Source organism: Electrophorus electricus, chromosome 6 (genome assembly GCF_013358815.1).
Source record: "Electrophorus electricus isolate fEleEle1 chromosome 6, fEleEle1.pri, whole genome shotgun sequence".
In the NCBI taxonomy this organism is placed as follows: domain Eukaryota; kingdom Metazoa; phylum Chordata; class Actinopteri; order Gymnotiformes; family Gymnotidae; genus Electrophorus; species Electrophorus electricus.
The window spans coordinates 2748876-2768450 of record NC_049540.1 but is presented as its reverse complement, the minus strand read 5'-3'; the positions used below and the strand labels follow the sequence as shown (position 1 = coordinate 2768450).

Sequence of the window (19575 nt, the reverse complement as noted above, 5' to 3'; positions counted from 1 at the left end):
GTTTCTGTTCATTTAGTGTTTTAATATACTGTATGTGTAAGGGTTGGCAGCAGGCCAAGGCCCCCTCCAGCCACCAGAGGGAGGCCTCGAGTCAATCACACCAATAATCAGGCTTAACACCCAACAGGTGGGTTAGACCTTATAAAAGCCCAGTGACCCAGTCATTCAATGTTGGATCTTTGCTAAAGTTTTGAGCTAAGTGCCTAGCTGGTAACTTCAGGTATTGAGGTCTGTGAGCCCTCTTGCTACACCTCACTTCTTGTATGTGTGGGTGTTTGTGCTTTTACAAATCTTCTCTCCTCTCCAGTTTTCCCTCTCAAGTCTGTCTCTCTCCTGAGGCTTCCCTTAGCCATTCAAGTTCCTCCCTGTTTTCTGGCTTTGTTTGGGAAGTTTTAGTTTGGTTTTCCACAGTGCATCGGGGTTACCATTTCTTCATGTGGCATCCTTTGTTCTCCCTTTTTCCACGCTGGGTGTGGTGTTTAGCTTTTTTTTCCTTTTGTTTTACCTGATCCAAGATCTAACTGTTTTGCACACGGGCCCACCATTGTTAGAGCGTGGTTGCTTTTCCAGTAGGCTATTGGTGTCGTCACCTAGCTGACCTGCTTTCAAGCCCACCTTACACTGTTATGGGATACATTAGTGGCTAATGGTGATCAGTATCTTCAAACATGAAATAAAACCACTTATTAAAAGTAAAATCCATTTATTATTAGATTGTATGTTATAGAATTAGTTTTTGCAGTATCACTGCATTTCTTTTTTTTTAACACATTTCATTATAATAAACTCATGTCTACTTCAAAATAATAATTCAAAAATTCTGCTTTCACACTATAAACATTGACATTTGTTTTAAGCAATTGTAAGTATTAATAATGGCATGTAGGTTATCTAACTCTATTGAACATCTCTGTACTTGGTTACAAAGGCAGCCAGTCCCAAATGGTTAAAGCTTCTAATGAAATATTTGATTACACCTTGCTGGGTTCAGACTCCAGATCTTTTATTAAGAACGGCTGCTTCTCTTTAAGTATTTTATAGAATTCATCTTTCATGTTTTGGCCTCCTGACCTAAGTGCTTGGTTTAAGATCCTCATTTGCTCCTGTGGGGTTTTTTCAGTGTGTATTTTGTCATATGTTTCATCAGTAATCATGTTTTTGCTTTGCAGACAGTCTGCTATCTCCATTACTGAGGTGACTCGACCGATGAGCTTGTCCATGTATTTATCCACAAAGTGTACTTCTGAAACACAAAGGCCCAAGTCACATTCATGTGTACAGATTAAACTTTATTCTAAAGACATCATAAGTCAAATCCCATTTATTAACATTATACTGGCCTGAAAACTAAATGTTCCTAACTTACATGGACTCAGCTTATTGCTCTGATTGTTGCCTGCAAATAATGACAACTATAGGCTGCAGACTAGAAAGTCTAGAGAAGACTAGTTTGCACATAAAAAATACTAGACAGTAATTTGTATCTTGGTAACTATCAGTTTTAACTATGAGTTTGAGACTCAATAATACTGAGAAACTCCCAGCAAAGAGACAACCTGACAGTTACAGTCTCAGATGGTCCTAATTTATACCAAGTAGTTTGTTTAGTTTATTTATTCCTGTAGTTTATTAAGAAGCATCATACCTGCTGGCATTTTGAGTGGGGTTTTCTCTGCAATCTGACCTAGAGTGACACAGAGAGCATCTTGTTGAATGTCCGAAACACTATAGGCTAGTTTCCTAGACACAGATTAAGTCTACACATTGACCGAAAGAAGAGCCAGTAGTGAACCTTTGGCACTGCAATTTATCCCAAGCTTAATTAATATATCTGGGAAAACCAGCCCTATGTTTGTAGGCCAAGATTTTAAAAAATAAAATAAAAAAGTATTGAATATGCATGCTCCTTGCAGCATGTCAACAGTTTTAATGTAACTGTAGTACCAACAGAAACATGAAGCACATACAAAGTTTAAAAATCTATAGATTTTAACATTTACACTATTTACAGCTGGTGAAATTATTTTTCAACAGCTGCCATTCCTAGTAAGGCTCTGACATACATGGAGTTCAAATAACAAATAACTACAGAAAGCTTATTCAAAATCCAAACTAACTTAAATTTTTAAAAAGCAGACCGGAACATATACAGCTTCCGATAACTGTTACAGCAATGGACTTGAATATACAGTATACATACTGACCATATTGAAATAAATCTACCTTTTCTTGTACACTATAAAATGTCTTGTACCAGTGCTAATTTTTCCATCTATCTTTCACCAAAACCTTGGGTTGAAATGCATCTGAGAAGTGTGACTAGTTAACTGGGGGAGGTTAATAATGATCATGCCTTTAACGCAGCGTCTCACTAAGAAGTACAAACTAGAGAATTCGGTTAATAACTTTGTAAAAGAAATCCAACTTACATTTCTCCATTTTTTCACTTATCATAAAGACCTGATGTGGCTCCCACACCTCCATTCCATCTTCATCTAAAACACTCACTGTAACAACGTCAGCCTCAGAGAAGACCACAAAAGTGGGGTGATGGTTGGGGCCATAGTGACTGTCAAACTCTGCATGCTTCAAAAGGAAATTAACATTTGAAGAGAAGTTAACTGTGTGAAAACAGGACAACTGTAGACCTTTCAAATGTTTCATCCATTTTGATCAGATTGCTCAGGTTGTAGTTTACCTTTGGCTGGGGTACATATGGATCACATGATGCTTTGTATTTTCTACCAGGAATCAGCTGGCATCTGGAGCTGGTTTCAAAATATGTACTGCCTTCATGCTTTTTCTGCACCTATATAACAAGTGTCAGGATGTTTGCCACTGGGGTACATAAAATTTCCTATTTACATAACGCACTAAAACTGATCGCCACAGTTACTTCCATGGTGGTCAATTCACTGATATTCACTAGGTGCAACTGCTTTTCATTACTAAGGAGGCTACCACCAGCAAGGGGGAGTCACTGTCACATATTGTTCATGACTACATTAACAAATACTGATTACCTCTTCAGCTGGTACGTTTCCTGGCAACAAGTGTATGTCCAGTTTATTCCTGATTTTCTCAATAGTCATTTCTTTATAGAAGAGCAACACTTGAGCACTGATGGGGCTGGAGTAATGGATCATGTTTTTGAGGAGGCCAAAGAGGGTGTGATCCTGAATTCTAATAATCACATGTGTGTTTGTCACTTTCAGTGGCTTTAAGGTCTCTACCTTATTAATAAAATTTGCCACAGTGAGTTCCATCTGATTTTCTTCTGTAAACAAGAGGAAAACATTACAGCCTATTCAGAGACAGTATCTAAACATGAATTGTCTTCAAGTAGTGGTTAAACTATCAGGCAGGAAAATTCCACCAAAGGGATGATTTTTCAACAAGCTGACAATTCAGAAATCATTTTTAACAATTTAAAAATCATTATCATTTTCCAACTTCAACGCACATGAACACTAAACCTACATAAAGGGTAAAAAACAGTTTTGTTCAGATCAGGCAAATGTGAAGAACACTGATAGCATTCAGCTGAATATACAACTCCAGCAATATTATTAATCTAAATACAGGTTGAGTATAGGAGAATAAAAATCTTAATAATAAATGCACCAAAAATAAAGATTTTTTTTGTACCATAGACTGTCTCACAGTGTGGCAGGTGTAGATGACTGACTGAACCTTCACAGCAGTCTATTTCATACAGGGGTCCTGCAGGCTGCATGTGACCCAAGCCATCCAAGAGATGGGTATCCCAGGAGACGATTCTGTACTGCACCTCCCCTTTCTCCTCCATCTCAAACACAATGTTGGTGATTTTACACTGGAACTGACCAGCATGAGGGCACAGAAAGCTGTAGGTCAGAAAACCCAGAATACAAACACATGTTGAATATCACAGCTAAACAGTTTGTGTTATGGTAAAAACTGTAATAAACAAATAGTACCTGTATGTAGACGTAGGCATGCCCTCTAAATGGATTTCTTTCATTTTAGGAATGAAAACTTTACTTTCTGTTGAGGCCTATTAAAGTGAATAACAGTAGATTAAAAAAGTACACTGGACTGGATTTTTCCATTTGCTGAACTCACATAAACTGAACTGTGAATGTATGTATATTTGTAACGCGGGATGGGAGGGTGTTGAGCGAACACACTTGCGAAGTGCTCCGTTTATACGAAACTAAAGTACTCTGGGAAGCCACAAGGGACGGATGGGATATAATCAAGTAATGCTTTTATTAACAAACATAGACTAACAATACCGACTAGAACCAAGGATGTACAATGATAAGAGGAACAGGCTAATAGGGTGAGGGCGAGACTTAGGCAACAAAGTATATACACACACAAAGAAAGACTTACTGAGAGCAACAATGATAAACACAACTATGAACACAAAGACTTGGACAAGCGGGGATAACAGAACCGGGCTACGTAAGATGAACAAACAACATTCGCAACGAAGATACAGGTAGCGGAACTAGACAAGTAAAGCAACATAGATCGCAAAGATATCTAAACAGAGCGCGTGGAGACAACATATATGTGAACGCAGGGTGAGGAATGAGAAGGGGGATTAAACTGGAGATAACTAAACACATATGCACGAGGATAAACGAGATCTAACTAAACGCAGAGGCGCGAGAATCTAGGACAAACGGATTCTGACCAAAAACACAATAAACGCGAGAGATAGAAACAAACAGAACCACATAGAGCGAGCCCAAACGAGAACTAACCAGAAACACCTTTTAAAAGCTAAACAGGACTGTACAAAATTATGAAAAAAAATATTTGGATGGCTTAGGTAGGATCAGATTCAAATAAGCATAATGACTTTATAGCATTTTAAATAATTCTCTAGGTTAAAATGGTGCATATATATTGTCTCTTCATCATAAGTTGATTATTTATGCTCATCTAACAACCTATAGCACTGCTAGCAATGTCAAGTTTTCGGTTTCTATAGCTCTGATAAGAAACTTATTACAAGTCATCTAATACCAAACGTTTCTCAATGTAGAGTTCTGGGAGAGTTGCCCTCTAACTTGCTTTGTTAAAAGTAATTCTTACATTTCCAGTGCCAGAGAGTTGCGTTGATGATGAGCAAGTGCCCATTGTAGAAGTCCCATTATCTTCAGAAATTTTCTCCGCTATGTGAAATGCAAAAGCAAACAAAATACACTAATATTAATAATTTTTTTCTAAGAGACAATTTGTTGCATTGTTCATCATCACCTGTTGGAATTAACAATTTAAAATGTTCATGTAGGTATATCTCATCTGTTATGAAGGCCTTATCTAGATGTGTGAGAGAGCCTCATGAACACCACCTTAATGGACAATTTTACCAACAGTCCTAACTGAGCACTATGGAGCACCATCTTTGGAAAAAATCAGATACATTTCTAGCGCTTTTTTGTCATTCAGACATACAAACTATTGGGGTATTTTGTCCCAAAAGTTTATAAGTTTTACAAGGCTCCCACAGCTCCTGTAGTACATATTCTGTTCTTGTAGGTAAAGGTGAAACTGCTTTAAAACTGACTTTAAAGTGCACATGATTGCTATTGATGTATCGTTGGCTGATTGGTGACTGATGAGTGACAATTATCAGTTAACTATACATTTTATGTACTTTGGTTTTTATTTAATGTAATTGTCCCCTCCTTGACACTTCTCAAAGTTACACCAACCATCAAGGAATGAACTGAGTCTCCTCTTCACTAGAAGGTCTGCGGGTGGGGGTTAAGTACCTGGCGCTGCTGCCCGAGAAAACTGAGCAGGCAGAATATGACAAGAGATGTGCCGCTCAGGCATTTGCTAATATGATGGATGCATACTTTGGGAGGGAATCTGCCATCTGGACGAGTACAAGTCTGCAGCATACGGAGTGCGGTGAGGGAGGTGAAGCGGCGCTACGGGAGGAAACTAGAGACACAGTTCCAGCAGAGTGTCTCTAGATCCCTGTGGCAGGGACTACGGATGATCACGGACTACAGGAGCCCACCCACCCAACTGATGAGTGTGGGTGTGTCTCTGGCAAACGAGCTAAACACATTCTCAAGTTTAAGTTCAAGTTTGGTTTATTTGTCACATACATAGTCATACACAATATAACTCGCAGTGAAATGGTTGAGAGTGCTCTGTCCAAACTGAGGAAAAAGAAAAACAGGGGTGCATAGAGATTCTTCGCTCGCTTCGAGGCTACATCTAGCAGTGCTAATGCTAACAGCGCTAGCGCTAACAATGCAAATGGTGCTATCGGCGCAGCCAACGGAACATGTGCAGAGCCCACCATAGAACAGCGTCCTCTCATCGTCACAGAGAGTGAAGTGAGGAGAGTGTTTAAAAGAGTGAATACCAGTACGACCAGACAGTATCTGCGGGAGAGTCATCAAAGCCTGCGCAGACGAGCTAGCCCCGGTATTCACCGACATCTTCAATCTCTCCCTGACGCTCGGTATCATCCCATCCAGCTTCAAGAGATCCACCATCATCCCCGTCCCAAAGAAACCTCGACCCTCCGGCCTCAATGACTGCCACCCTGTTGCCCTCACATCAGTCCTGATGAAGTGCTTTGAAAAGCTAGTCAGAGGCTTCATCACCTCTTCACTGCAAGCCTCCATGGACCCACTGCAGTTTGCATACCGCCACAACCGCTCCACTGATGACGCAATTGCACATCTGCTCCACACCACACTGACCCACCTGGACAAAGGGAGGGGTAATTATGTTAAAATGCTGTTTGTCGACTACAGTTCAGCATTTAACACAATCATCCCCTCCCTACTCACTACTAAGTTGGAGGATCTAGGACTGCATACATCCCTGTGCGACTGGATCTCCGTCTTTCTAACAGGCAGACCACAATCAGTAGGGGTGGGCAACTGTGTCTCATCCACCCTCACCCTTAGCATTGGAGCTCCTCAGAGTTGTGTCCTAAGCCCCTTGCTCTACTCACTGTACGTCTCCGACTGCGCAGCCACTTCTAGCTCCACTATCATTGTCAGGTTTGCTGACAATACCGTCATCATGGGCCTGATCTCGGACAACGATGAGAGGACCTACCGGGAGGAGATTAAACACCTGGAAAACTGGTGCCAGGGAAATAATCTCCTCCTAAATGTCAGCAAGACAAAGGAGTTGATTGTGCACTGCAGCAAGAAGCAGGAGCAGCACTACCAACCTGTGAGGATCAATGGAACCATGGTGGAGAGAGTAGACAGTTTCAGGTACCTTGGAGTTCACATCTTGCAGGACCTGTCCTGGTCCCGCCACACCAACTCCCTGGCAAAGAAGGCTCGTCAGCGTCTTTACCACCTCAGATGCCTAAGAGACTTCAGACTGCCCTCCGAGGTACTGCGGAACTTCTACACCTGCACTATCTAGAGCATCCTCACGGGGAACATCACAGTCTGGTTTGGGAACAGCACCAAGCAGGACAGACAAGCACTCCAGAGGGTGGTGCGTTCAGCAGGGCCCATCACTCATACGGAACTTCCTGACTTGCAGACCATCTATTACAAGTCATGCCAGACCAAGACCAGGAGGAATGTGAAGGACCCCACCCATCCCAACAATAGCCTCTTCTCTTTCTAGAAGAAAGAGAAACGCTTTCACTCCCTGAAGACCAATACAGAGAGACTGAAGAGGAGCTTCTTCCCACAGGCCATTCGGGCCCTGAATCAGGGCAACTGATAAACTGTGGAGACCACCAACACCATGTGACTGTAAATCTGTAAATTTGTAAACTGGAATTGTACATGGTGTACATACACATACATCCATATAAAACTTGACCCTCTACTCCCACCCTCTAATCCCAAAAGGTGCACATAGTTCCAGAGACCATGCACTCCTTCTCAAGATCTCCAAGACGGTGCAAGTGACATCTGGCACGCACCACTCCAGAATCTGCGTGTCCCCCCACAAGACCTCCAGGAAAGTGGAGGTGTCTAGCACCCAAGCCCATGGTAGTCAGTTGACCTAACATTCCCTGTATTCTTCCCATTAGTGTGTAAGTTCCCATGCCTGTTGTTGCTCTGTAATGGTTACTATAATGATTCCCTCCTTGACCCCTCCTCCTAAGCCCACATAGCCTCTCAACACATGGCTTTTATGTTTACATCATCTTGTGTGTGTGTGTGTGTGTGTGTGTGTGTGTGTGTTCCCTCTTTAGCTTGCCCCCTTCCTGTTAGTTACTCATTCGTATCACCAGTCCCTTGTCACAGCCCTTGTTTAGTTGTATATTTAAGTCCCTGTGTTGTCAGTAGTGTTTGTCTGTGTTTGACCCCATGCCATGCTTATAAAGAAGTATTTCCAGTTGTTCTGTTTGCAGTGTCATTTAGTTTAGTGTCGTTTGTCCTTGTTCATATTTTGTTTTGTTTCTGTTTTAATAAAAGTCTTTTTTGTCAATGACGGAGACTTGCCTCAGCATCCTACTTCCTTGACAGATCTCAACATTACATTCAATTTGACAATATAAACTATAAATTACTTACACATCGGTATTGTTGTGTCTTAGTTCAGTAATATTTTTGTTACTGTATGAACCTGTATGAGGTACAAATGTAAGCTTATTTAACTTTATAGTTAGCCCTTCTATACTGAAGTGCTGTTATGGCTCTTGTAACAAAAGGAATCACTGTTTATACCAGTCAAGTTTGTTAGTGCTAAAATATTACATTAAACCCTATGGAAGATTAAAATTCCAAGCAGTAAATGTATGACCACTTCTACCTTGTTGACGTGGGGGTATATGACTCTGCCTCCCAGGATATAGCCCAGTTAAGAGACTGTGCCCCTTGCCAGCTTGCATTTGGTTGGGTTGGCTGTCAACTCTGTGTAAATGAATCTTTGAAGAACAATACCAACTGGCTGAATGTGCTTCAACCATGTCATACTTCAAATATTTCAAATGACATCTGTCTGATTTGCTTGACAACTTCATTTGGCCCCAGCCACTTTGCTAACAAGCAAGCATCTAAAATGGGCAGGAGAACAAGTGCTTTGTCACTCAACATTAGCTCTCTGTCTCTTGCTGCTTTGTCATACCACTCTTTCTCATAATGATGGACCTTCTCATGTTCACATGGACCGCCATCAAATTCATCATGTTTTCTTTCATGTTTAGCATGTGGCACAAGGACATTTGGTTTCTGATATGGATTTGTCTTTCCCATGCTTCCTTAAGAACATCCAGTGGTCAGCCCACTTTTCTTCCATAAAAAAGCTAACAGGTTCAAAACCTCACAGATGCATGAAACACCTCTTGGTATTCAAAACCAAGTATGGGAGCCATGTGTTCTGATAATCAGTAATTTCTGAAACAATCTATGTGAGCATACATTTCACTACTACCCATCATTTTATGGTTGGTAGTAATGATCCTGATTCCTATTATGCCTAATAAATCAAAAAGCTTCCTTGAATTGCTTGGATGTGAAGTTTGTACCCTGGTCTATAAATATTTCCCTTGGGATCCCCACCATGGAAATTACCTGTATAAAAGCATTAACAAGCTGACGTGTCTTCACTTTTCTTGGGGGAAAGGTTTACGGATATTATGTCACATTATCACAAATTACCAGGATATAGCAGTTTCTTCCCCTACTTCTTAGTAAAAGCCCTAATATATCAATGGTAATTTGTGAGCATGGTACATCCACAATAGGTAGGTTTATCATGGACACTCTGATTTTCTCTGTGGTGCTGTTAACTGGCATTCGGGACATGCGCTATAGAATTCCATTACATCAAGGTGTTGTGGCCAGTAAAACCGGTCTCCTCTTAGAGTCATATTTCATTTGGGAAGACATGGCTGGTAGAGTGGATCAATAGCAATATGTCTATTTATTGATTTTTCTGTCAAGGACCAGGCCTCAAGCAATTCCCGTTCTCTTCTCGATTTTGACTGGGTCATGATATTTGCTGTGTTGAGGTCACATTTGTGTCCCTCATGGTCTGTGAATGGACATGAGAGATAGCAGGTTGTGTCTTTTAATAGCCAGGTACTGCTCATGTATTCTAGTTGACAACCTCCTTCCTGTTTGTCCAGTGTAATTCTTTTCACAGTTGTTGCATTGAATCTTATATATGACATTTGTCCTCTGACTTGTTTCCGCTTGTTCTTTCGGTTTGGACAAAATCTGTCTCAGAGTTGCTGTTTGTTTCCTGAAACAATACTCAGCGTTTCGTGTAAAATAGTTTTTTTTCTGTCAAAAAGCTGGCTATGTCAGCAATCCATTTTATGCCATCATTCGTGTGCTGGTCTTTATGTAATTTGTTTGCTGTGGTTTCTTCGATCATCTCACAGCACAAAACTATGGCAGCCAATTCCTCAGTCATTATAAAAGATTTCTTACTCCATGCAAAATGTTTGGTGATGATGCAGCTAGCTTTCAGGGCACACTTGAAAGGTGATGTCATAGGAACAAATTGTTTGCTTTTGGAGCTGCAGTCCATTGCTTTTTCATTCATCATCACATATGAACAGCTAAAATTAAGTGAATAAAGAAAACCTTCCTAAATCTAAATGCATCACACTCTTCACACTTTATATTTCATGCCAATTTGTATAAAACTTTTTTGAATTGGTGCACTTTAAACACAAGCAAAATGACTTATTATTGTTGATGAAGTCGAAGAAGAAGCAGACTAGCCATGTCTCAATGTGAACAAGAAATGTTCTTTTTCAAAATAAACTGTTTACATGTCCATGTTAAATTGTTAAAAATGGTCTAGCTACTGTCACAATTGGCCACCCTCCTGGCATCCCTGTTTCCATGGTTTCCCTGGCATGTCTGCTTTCCTTTACTTCCTTGTTGTTCTGTTCCTTGGTTTCATTTTCTCTGCCACTCGTCTGTTGTTTCCATACCTGTCACACCTTCACCTGATCCTCAATTCCACTCTTTGTTCTGGTTTTTGCTGTTCATATGTTCACCTGTGTCTGGTTAGTCCTTAATTGTTTTCGTTGTTTAAGTCCTGTGTTTTGTTGACCTGCCCTAATCCCCCAGAACTAGTGAAAGTACTGTTATTGAGAACATTTCTTCAGGGTAAAGCACTAGAGTGGGCTGAGATAATACTCCAGCACAGAGCTCAAGAGGCTAGGACTGTGGAAGGGTTCTTCCAGTTGTTAACTGCACGATTTGCTGAAGCCTCACCTATCCAGCCTTCTGTAGCTACAACCCTCTCAGACACCCTGCCAGCTCCAGTCTCCAGTGGGGCAAACACCACCCACCCTGCTCATGTTCCTGTTCCCGGCATGGAAGATGCCACGCAATCTGCTCATGTTCCCATTCCTGACGTGAAAGACACTGGGAACTGGAACACGAGCAGGACCAGCCTGCTCCTGCTCCTGTTCCAGTTCCCAGTGTGAGTGAGGCCACACAGCCTGTTCCTGTTCCCAGCATGCAGGGCCACTTCCTGTCCCCGCAATGGAAGACACCACTCAGCCTGCTCTTGATCCATTTCCTGTTCTCGGCTTGAGAGATGCCGCCCGTCCTGTTCCCAGGTCAGTTCCTGTGGCTAAGAATCTGGACCTCCCAGACCTGCTGTTCCCAGGGTAGACTCTGTTCTGGGTGCAAAGGACACTGATCTGCCAGTCCATGTTTCCAGCACAGAGATTGTCACCCTGTCAGTTGCTGTTCATCCAGTGGATGAAGCCACTCTACCTGTCCCCACGCCTTGTGCCACGCCCGTCCTTGTGGTTGCTCCTCCAGACTCCCCTATGTCCCTAATAGCTGCTTCTATGGTTTCTTCAGCTCCTGTTTTGCCTTATCCTGTTCCTGGTTTTGTTCATGTTCCTATCCATAAATCTATGCCATGGTTACCATGGTGAAGTTCGTTACACTACCTTGTGGCATTAGTGTTCCCTTTCCCGTCCCAGTACCTGTACCCATGCCTATTGTCTATTTTGTTCCTGTGCCTGTGTCAGTTGCATTGGAAATACTTAATATACCTCCTACTCATGTTTCTCCTCTCCTCTCTTGTCTCTGTACCCACCTCCTGTTCAGGCCATGTTACTGGTCCTACTCCTTTACCCGTCCTACTTCTGTCCCTCAGTCTGTCCCAACACTGATACCTGTCTGTAGTTTAGCCCCAAGTCCCATATGTATCCCTGGTCTTGTCACATTCCAGGACCGCAGTCCTGCCCCGTCTCCAGTGCCTGTCTGTAGTCCTGCCCCTGGACCTGTCCCTACTTCTTTGTCTAATCCTTGTGTCCCTCAGGTTTCTGTGTCCATATCGGCTTCCTCAGTGTCCTCTGGTTCTGTTTCCTGTCCTGGTTCAGTCCGTCATCTGTTTGGGTCTCCTGTGTACATATTGTTTGCCTCATCTTCATGTTCTAGGTCTGTGTCTGGTGTTTGTTCTTTATCATGTGTCATTCCCGGTCCCAGCTCCTTGCATCACCCGTGATTCTGTGGCCGTTCCTCGCCTTACTTCGTCTCCATACCGGCTCTATGATACAAACCTGGGCCCTTCTCCTCACCTTGCCTGAGAACCAGCTTCACCTGTCATCCAATGACCTGCTTTTGTCCATCATGTTGCCCCTGTTGTATTGACTGTGGCCGTTCCTATTTTTCCCTTGTTTCTACCCCTGTGCCCATCTGCGTGTCCGTTCTATTTATTATAGAATAAATAAATAAAATTGTCTTTCAGAGTTGAATGAAAAGCCTCAAACAGGATAATACTAATACTCCAAAGACACAAAAGCATTTTTGAATACAATGCAAAAAATAAAAATCAAATAAATGCAGTAAATGTTTACCTAAAAAATTAAGAACTAACACATAGACTGTAAACCCATAAATTAAGAGAATTCCTGACCTCATACCACAATTCCTGTATCTGCAGACAGACCCACAAACAAGGAAAGAATTATAATAACATTTGCACAAATTTGAATTCATCCTATGCCTAGATTCTGTAGCAATAAACAGCTAGTGAAAAATGTTGAATTGCCTCTCCCAAACGAAGTTACTTGCTGTAATATGAGTGGGCTGTTCACATATAGGTTAACTCCGCAGTCTGATAAATCAGTGGTAGAACCAAACTCTTCTCCCCACAACCTTTTAGTTATAGAATACACATTATTCACACTGGCATTGCAGAACTCAATGTACAACCTTTTCATTACAAATTGTACTTCTTTTGTGGCCTTTAAAGCAGCTCAACGGGAGAGACAGTAAAGCCGTTAGCAGCTTTAACTTTGCTCATACGAAACCTTTGCTTCTGAAGAAAGACTTGGGAATATTAAACTTACTTCTGATCTGCTGAAACAAGAGGATATCACCAGCCTGGACTATGTCACCAATTACCCTTGTACCTTTGAGTTTCTGATCAATAGGCCCAGAGGGGAAAAAGCAAAGGCGCTTCATAAAAGGGGCCTGAATGAGCCCATGTGAGTGGGTGTCATGGTACGCCGGCACTCACCCAGAGGGACACACCCACTGACATATACACACACACACACACACACACACACACACACACACACACACACACACACACACACACACACACACACACACACACACACACACACACACACACACACACACACACACACACACACAGAATAACCACACCTACCTTGTCCATAATATGCCGATTATTGATCACCATCACCTGTGCCTTGGTTGTGTTTATTCATTTAAGTCCACAGCTTCCTACATCCAGACGTGCACATTGCTATCAACTACAACGTATATTGATGTCATTGAGCGAGCTAGACTGCGCAAATCCTAGAGTTGAGTTTCATAATGCAGCTGCAGATATTTTATATGAGGCCAGTTTATTTACTCACATGAGAATATGGTGAGTATCATATTCTTTGGGTTTTCATTATTTATTGAAGAGACTCCTCCCACACCAGGAAGCTACATCCATGGTAAGCAACGGCAAGCTGCATTCCATGGCAAGCAACAGCAAGCAAAAAAGAATATCCAACTTTCTTCTCAAGTAATGTTAATATTTCAAAAAACAAAGCAAAAGCATTTATTCTCAAATGTGTTTGTCACGTTATGGCCCTGCCCCCTTCTCAAACATCTAGGTGTGTGTGTGTTCATCTATGTTGCTACGCCCTCTTGTGTCATCCACCTGTTCCGTGTTGTGTAATCGTCTTGGGTGTATATATGTCTCGTGTGTCGTAGTACGTGTGTTGGTGTTTGAGATGTGAATAGCGTTTGAACTTTGTTGTATGTTTTGCATGTTTGTAAAAATAAAAGTGAGTTTCATTGTGCCTCATCTTTGCATCATGTTTATCCTCACATCGTCACAGAAAAACCAACTACAGAAGGATGCCTGGGAAGGGACAGAAGAAATGGAAGAAGGGAAGCAAATGTGCTTCCACAGCTTATGCAGGGAAGCCCTCTGTGTTCTTGGGTACCCTCTGGATGCCCGCAGTAGGGGAGCATGGCCCAGCTGTGTGTGGTTCAGGTGCGGAAGAAGGGGAGTCACATATAATTACATCAGACTACCAGGACTGGTATAATGATTTCCATTCCTTGGAGTCGGATGATGTGGACTCCTACAATACCACTGAGAGACCGTCGCCCCATGGTTCTGCAGTGGAGGAGGGACCCGCTGGACGGGTTGGGGGATCCTGAGCGAGGTCCAGGGTCGGACTCCACTGGGTCCTACGAAGACCAGCCTGACAAGAAGACCAGCACGCAGAGGCGGACTCCGCTGGGTCCTATGGAGACCAGCCTGATCATGATGGCCGGTATTCAGAGGCGGAATCCGCTGGGTCCTATTTGGACCTTGCAGAGGGCTACGCAGAGTATGGAGAGAAAAGGGGGGTGCAGTGTGGTCACTCTAGAGTCGCACAAGGGGTCCGATCACGAGGAGGACCCGTTGATGGAGATGGAGGAAGCATCTAAGGGGAAACCTCCCCCTCCGAACGATGTCATGAGCTCAAAGGAAGATGAGCCCCCAGCACTCAAGGCTCTGCCCATACCAATGAGCTCTGGAACAAGCAAGCATCCACAGGCGACTGCCAGAGCACAGCTGCCGACCGCCTAAGATTAGGGGAGGAAAAAAGGCAGCGACACCGTGGACTGCCCCGCAAATAAGCAACACAGCCGGGACGCTCTCCTATGCGCATGTGCCAGGGCCAGGACAGCCACCGCAAACCAAGCCGGCAATGAACTCCCCCCCGCAGGCTGTATGGCATCCGACCCAGCCAACAGCTGGGGTTCCCCCACTCTTCCCAGGACTATTTAATATGTGTGGTGTAGTGCTTGTCCCCATTACCTTTAATATGCCAAACACTTTGTTCCCTTCTGCGTCTATGTCAATCCCCATTAGTGTGTACGTTCCTGTATCTGTCATCGTACTAGTCCCGGTACTTCCCAGCGCGCTGCGGCTCGCACTGGCCCGTGGTGGACTGCCCGGTCCGGTCCTCTGGCCTCGCTGTTTGGTGTGGGTCTAGGGTCGGCAGCCCGTTAGGCTGGCACGCCGGGAGTCGCGCCCTTGAAGGGGAGGGCTCTGTCACGTTATGGCCCCGCCCCCTACTCAAATGTCTAGGTGTGTGTGTTCGTCTGTGTTGCCATGCCCTCTCGTATCATCCACCTATGTGTAGGTGTAATCGTCTTGGGTGTATATATGTCTCCGGTGTTGTAATACGTGTATTGGTGTTTGAGATGTGCATCGCATGTGAGATTTGTTGTACGTTTTGCATGTTTGTCAAATTAAAAGTGTGTGTCATCGTGCCTCATCCCCAGTTCCTGCTTATCCTTGCATCGTCACAATGTTACAGGGGACAAGGATGAAAAACAACAACAGTGTCTTATGAAGGGTTTTGTTGAGTAGTCTAAGGAGAACTACCTACAACTCAAATGTCAGTAGGAGAACTGGTAGTGAACTTTAAAAGGAGCATCTTACCACCACCATCCATCTCTATCAATTGAATGGAGGTAGAACCGGTATACAAAGGTAGAGCTTGTGGACTCTTACAGTGATACACTCCTTAAAAAGAGCCACCATAGTATTTCATATTTAAGCATGAGTAGAAATGCCTTTTTAGTCTGGTGGAATTGATTGCCTATATTAAATAAATTAGATTCTAATTACTCCAGGCTGGGAAATTGCCCTCCCAACCACCGAGGTCTAGTCATCCGCACTTTAAATATAATGCTACACTCTAAAAAATGTCTGTGAAATTAACAGTAAACTGTTGTAAAATCATGACATTTAAAAGTGTAAATAGATACACAATGAAACAATGTGTAAATTACAATATACTATAGTAAAATACTAAACAAAACACAACTGTTAATTTTCAAGGAAGCATATGTTAAAAGAAGAATATTTATTTATAGTATCTACTGATTGCTGTAGTTTAAAATCAAATAAAGCCTGTTATACAAAGAGCAATACAATACAATTAAAATTCCATCCTGACAATGTTGAGTTTGAAATGTTAACACTTTCCTATTTATGTTCATTGTACAAAATAAAATAAGTGCAGGTGACTGCAGTGAACATGGAGTATGTTGCTAATACTTATACGGATGAATGACTTATTTATGATGTATTATTAGGTCAATAAATATTAAGACATTAACAAATATGTTATTTTGTCTGCCCATCACAGCATAGAAATTGAATGGAATTATAATTTCAATGCTTTTCCTTAGTTCTTTATATTTGCATCATATTAATTGTTAATTGTTGCTACAGAAAAAACGTTTCTGTGTTTTCATTACAAAATAATGTCATTTGGTCATATTTATAGTGCTTTAAGACCATCTTTAAAATAATGATTTTCAGTGTACAATTTCCATTCCCGCAAAAATAAAGGCATGTATTTTTACTTTTTAAATTATATGAGCTCTGAATCGGCAAATCACGGAGCACTAGAGTTTGTTTCTGACTACTTTATTATTGCGGGAACAAGCGTTTTGGCGAAGTGTACCCAAACTGCTCGCTAACGAAGACACAGAATCATCACATGTAGCACTGGCAAGATCGCAATTCACATGGAGTTTTGAGAACTTCTCACTGTTTTAATTCAAAATGTTTTATTTTAATGACAGTGTGATCATGGTAATTTAGCAAAAATGGCTGTTGGATTTACTGGTTCAAAATTTACGACAGTTTTAAAATGTACAATTTACAGATTGTTCTGTAAAGTTGTTTACTGTATTTTTACAGAATTATTCTGCCACCCACAGCTCGCGGGATTTTTTCCTAAAAACAACTTTTTTTTAGAGTGTACGGTATTTCGTTGGTCACGGCAAACTAAACTCCCTAAACAAAAAAACAGACGTTCATATTTCTTGAAGAGCTTTGGTGTAGACACGCATTTGATGATGATGTAGCGTAGCGTACCAACGGAAGAAGGGAAAATTAAACGGATGAATCAAAAGTACTTTTCCTTATAGTTTTCTTTAGTGGGTCAAAATGCTAAGACAAACACAGCTACAAAAAAAAAATCTCAGTGCGTTAAAATATTCGGGTCATCGGTAACATAGCCCATGTATCGAGCGAGACGCGCAGAGTAAATTGAAATTTTATGGGACCCCCTGTACGCCGTTTAATTTTCCAATTTATAAATGTACCCGCCATCCCCAATCCCCCCTCCCTTATGGTTTGGGCACAACCAAATCCTAGGAGTCCTCAAATAGGTCGATGTTGTCTATTAGAATGGATGCAAACATTAAATCAGACCATATACAAAGAGGTGCATGCGTTAGATGTTACTTTTATAACATGTGCGCACATAATCATCGGTCCAGTACTCAGTCGATATGATCATATATAATCACTTCATGACGTCTCACTCTGCGCTAGTCTTTTCTTGTAGCTTCGGCTCCAGATTTGAAACATTGCACTAGTGATAATCCCTGTTTTAGCTGGCAGTCAAGCCTTATGATAAACCTCTGGGAGACATATAGGAAACCATTTCACAAAGTGCTTATTAAGCGATTTAAATATGGTACTAATTGTGTTTCATGTAATTATGCAATATCCAATCAAAGTGTCAGCAACGTGTACTTTCATGCAGCAGAGCACCTTCATTCAATATAGGCCTGCACATATTTAAAAAGTAAGCACATTTACACGTTTTTGTTTGTTTCGGTACTTTAAGTCTTATGTTTGTTGTATTGCATTATTTGCTCATTTAATCAAGTAACCTCTACTTCCTTTACTTTAAATTCAGTAAAAGTATGTGTTTACGACAAAGCTGTTTTGAAATACGAAAGTCTGCGTTTCTCTCTACTGCGTTTCTCTCTAAAGACCGTTAGTTTGCGGTGAGCAGATGGCGCGGATAACTTGACCCCGGTCGACTCTGGTCAAGAAAGCGATTTCCGAGTCTACTTTACCCCATGACCGAGACAAGACTGAGTCCAAATGTCACTGAGACTGACACTGGACTCGAGTACATCTGTATCAAGAACTACAGAATCACAAAATGGAAACATGCAAATTAGTGGCTTGTTCCGATTTTTCTAATTATGTAGTTCTTGTCACAATTTTCCAATACACAATTTACACTTCAATTTTTATTATTTTCTAGCTGTAGTATGTAGTCAGTGTAGACTCCATTAAAACATTTTTCAAGCATCAGCGAATTTAAGTAATGCAATCTGTCAAAACATTCAATATACAGTTTTACATTTTTGCGGAAAAAATTATGAAAGCGTTCTACAAATATGAATGTTCTGCTTATACTACAATTAAAACTGTAACTGCTCCTATTATCTCTGCATATAATTGACCTCTAAATGTCATTACCAGCGTAAATCTGAAAAGAAAATCCCTTACCCATGATTTGGAGTCCTTGTGGTGCTGCTCTGCAAATGATGTAGCTGGCAGTAGCTCTAGGTAAAGTACCCGCCTTTGAATCAGGAAGTTTATGCATTAAGACCAATGGGTTTCTAGATCCAGATAGATGCAGTTAGAGAATTTGTCTTTTCAGAACACAGTACTATTGTTTCCATAGATGTGCAGTATAAGGATACATCAAATAAAAAGGGCATTTTCTTGTGTCAAAAAATTATGAGCACATGGAATATGGAGAACTTCCTGTTATTTTAATCTGTGTACCTTGTAATGTATATACGTAAAGCTGACTTTCATTCTGAATACCATCTGTACTCTGTGAAAAAACAGAGTTCAAGGCTGGAAAGTCTTAACATTAACAACTTGGTAGATTTTTACCCATTATCATCATACATTCTTATTGGGCACCATTTCATTCCACTGAAACACAGTGTGTTGTTGAAGTAAGCATGGTCTGTGGTGGAAACCATACTACAAATTCACAAATAGTATATTAGAAAGATATCACAAAACAAAAAAAAGGGTTTTTATATACATGTACATGATATCAATGTAATGGCACTTTTTCTTTTTAGGTGTACACTCATAAGCAATCTTCCATGATTCCAAAAACGACTGACTTGCGGCAAACATGGTTACACACTGCCATCAATGAGGACTTCCCTAACCTTCCAGACATGACGAAGGATATTCTAGAAAAGACCTTACATTCCCTTGGGGTGGAGACATATGATGATTTTAAGTTTATTGAGGAAGCAGATTTGCTGTCAG

At 41.5% G+C, this 19575-nt stretch overlaps 1 protein-coding gene across 1 annotated transcript; it reads right to left on the bottom strand.

Moving 5' to 3' along the window:
* Positions 1–916: 916 nt before the first annotated feature.
* Positions 917–18812, bottom strand: LOC118241525. The gene is made up of 9 exons (XM_035526850.1): positions 18787–18812; positions 5089–5168; positions 3960–4036; positions 3649–3866; positions 3234–3277; positions 2699–2809; positions 2430–2586; positions 1646–1684; positions 917–1243 (listed from the first exon to the last, which is right to left on the bottom strand). The coding sequence occupies exons 1-9, from the start codon at positions 18788–18790 to the stop codon at positions 972–974; spliced, it is 1002 nt and encodes a 333-aa protein (XP_035382743.1). The 5' UTR covers positions 18791–18812; the 3' UTR covers positions 917–971.
* Between the last annotated feature and the right edge of the window lie 763 nt (positions 18813–19575).

Bases quoted from the DNA above. Each gene is read 5' to 3' on its own strand.
- LOC118241525 (XM_035526850.1), bottom strand. The intron at 4,037-5,088 runs GTAAGAATTACT...TCACTTTAATAG, and splicing joins AACTCTCTGGCACTGGAAAT to GCCTCAACAGAAAGTAAAGT. The intron at 1,685-2,429 runs GTAAGTTGGATT...GTGTCACTCTAG, and splicing joins AAGTGAAAAAATGGAGAAAT to GTCAGATTGCAGAGAAAACC.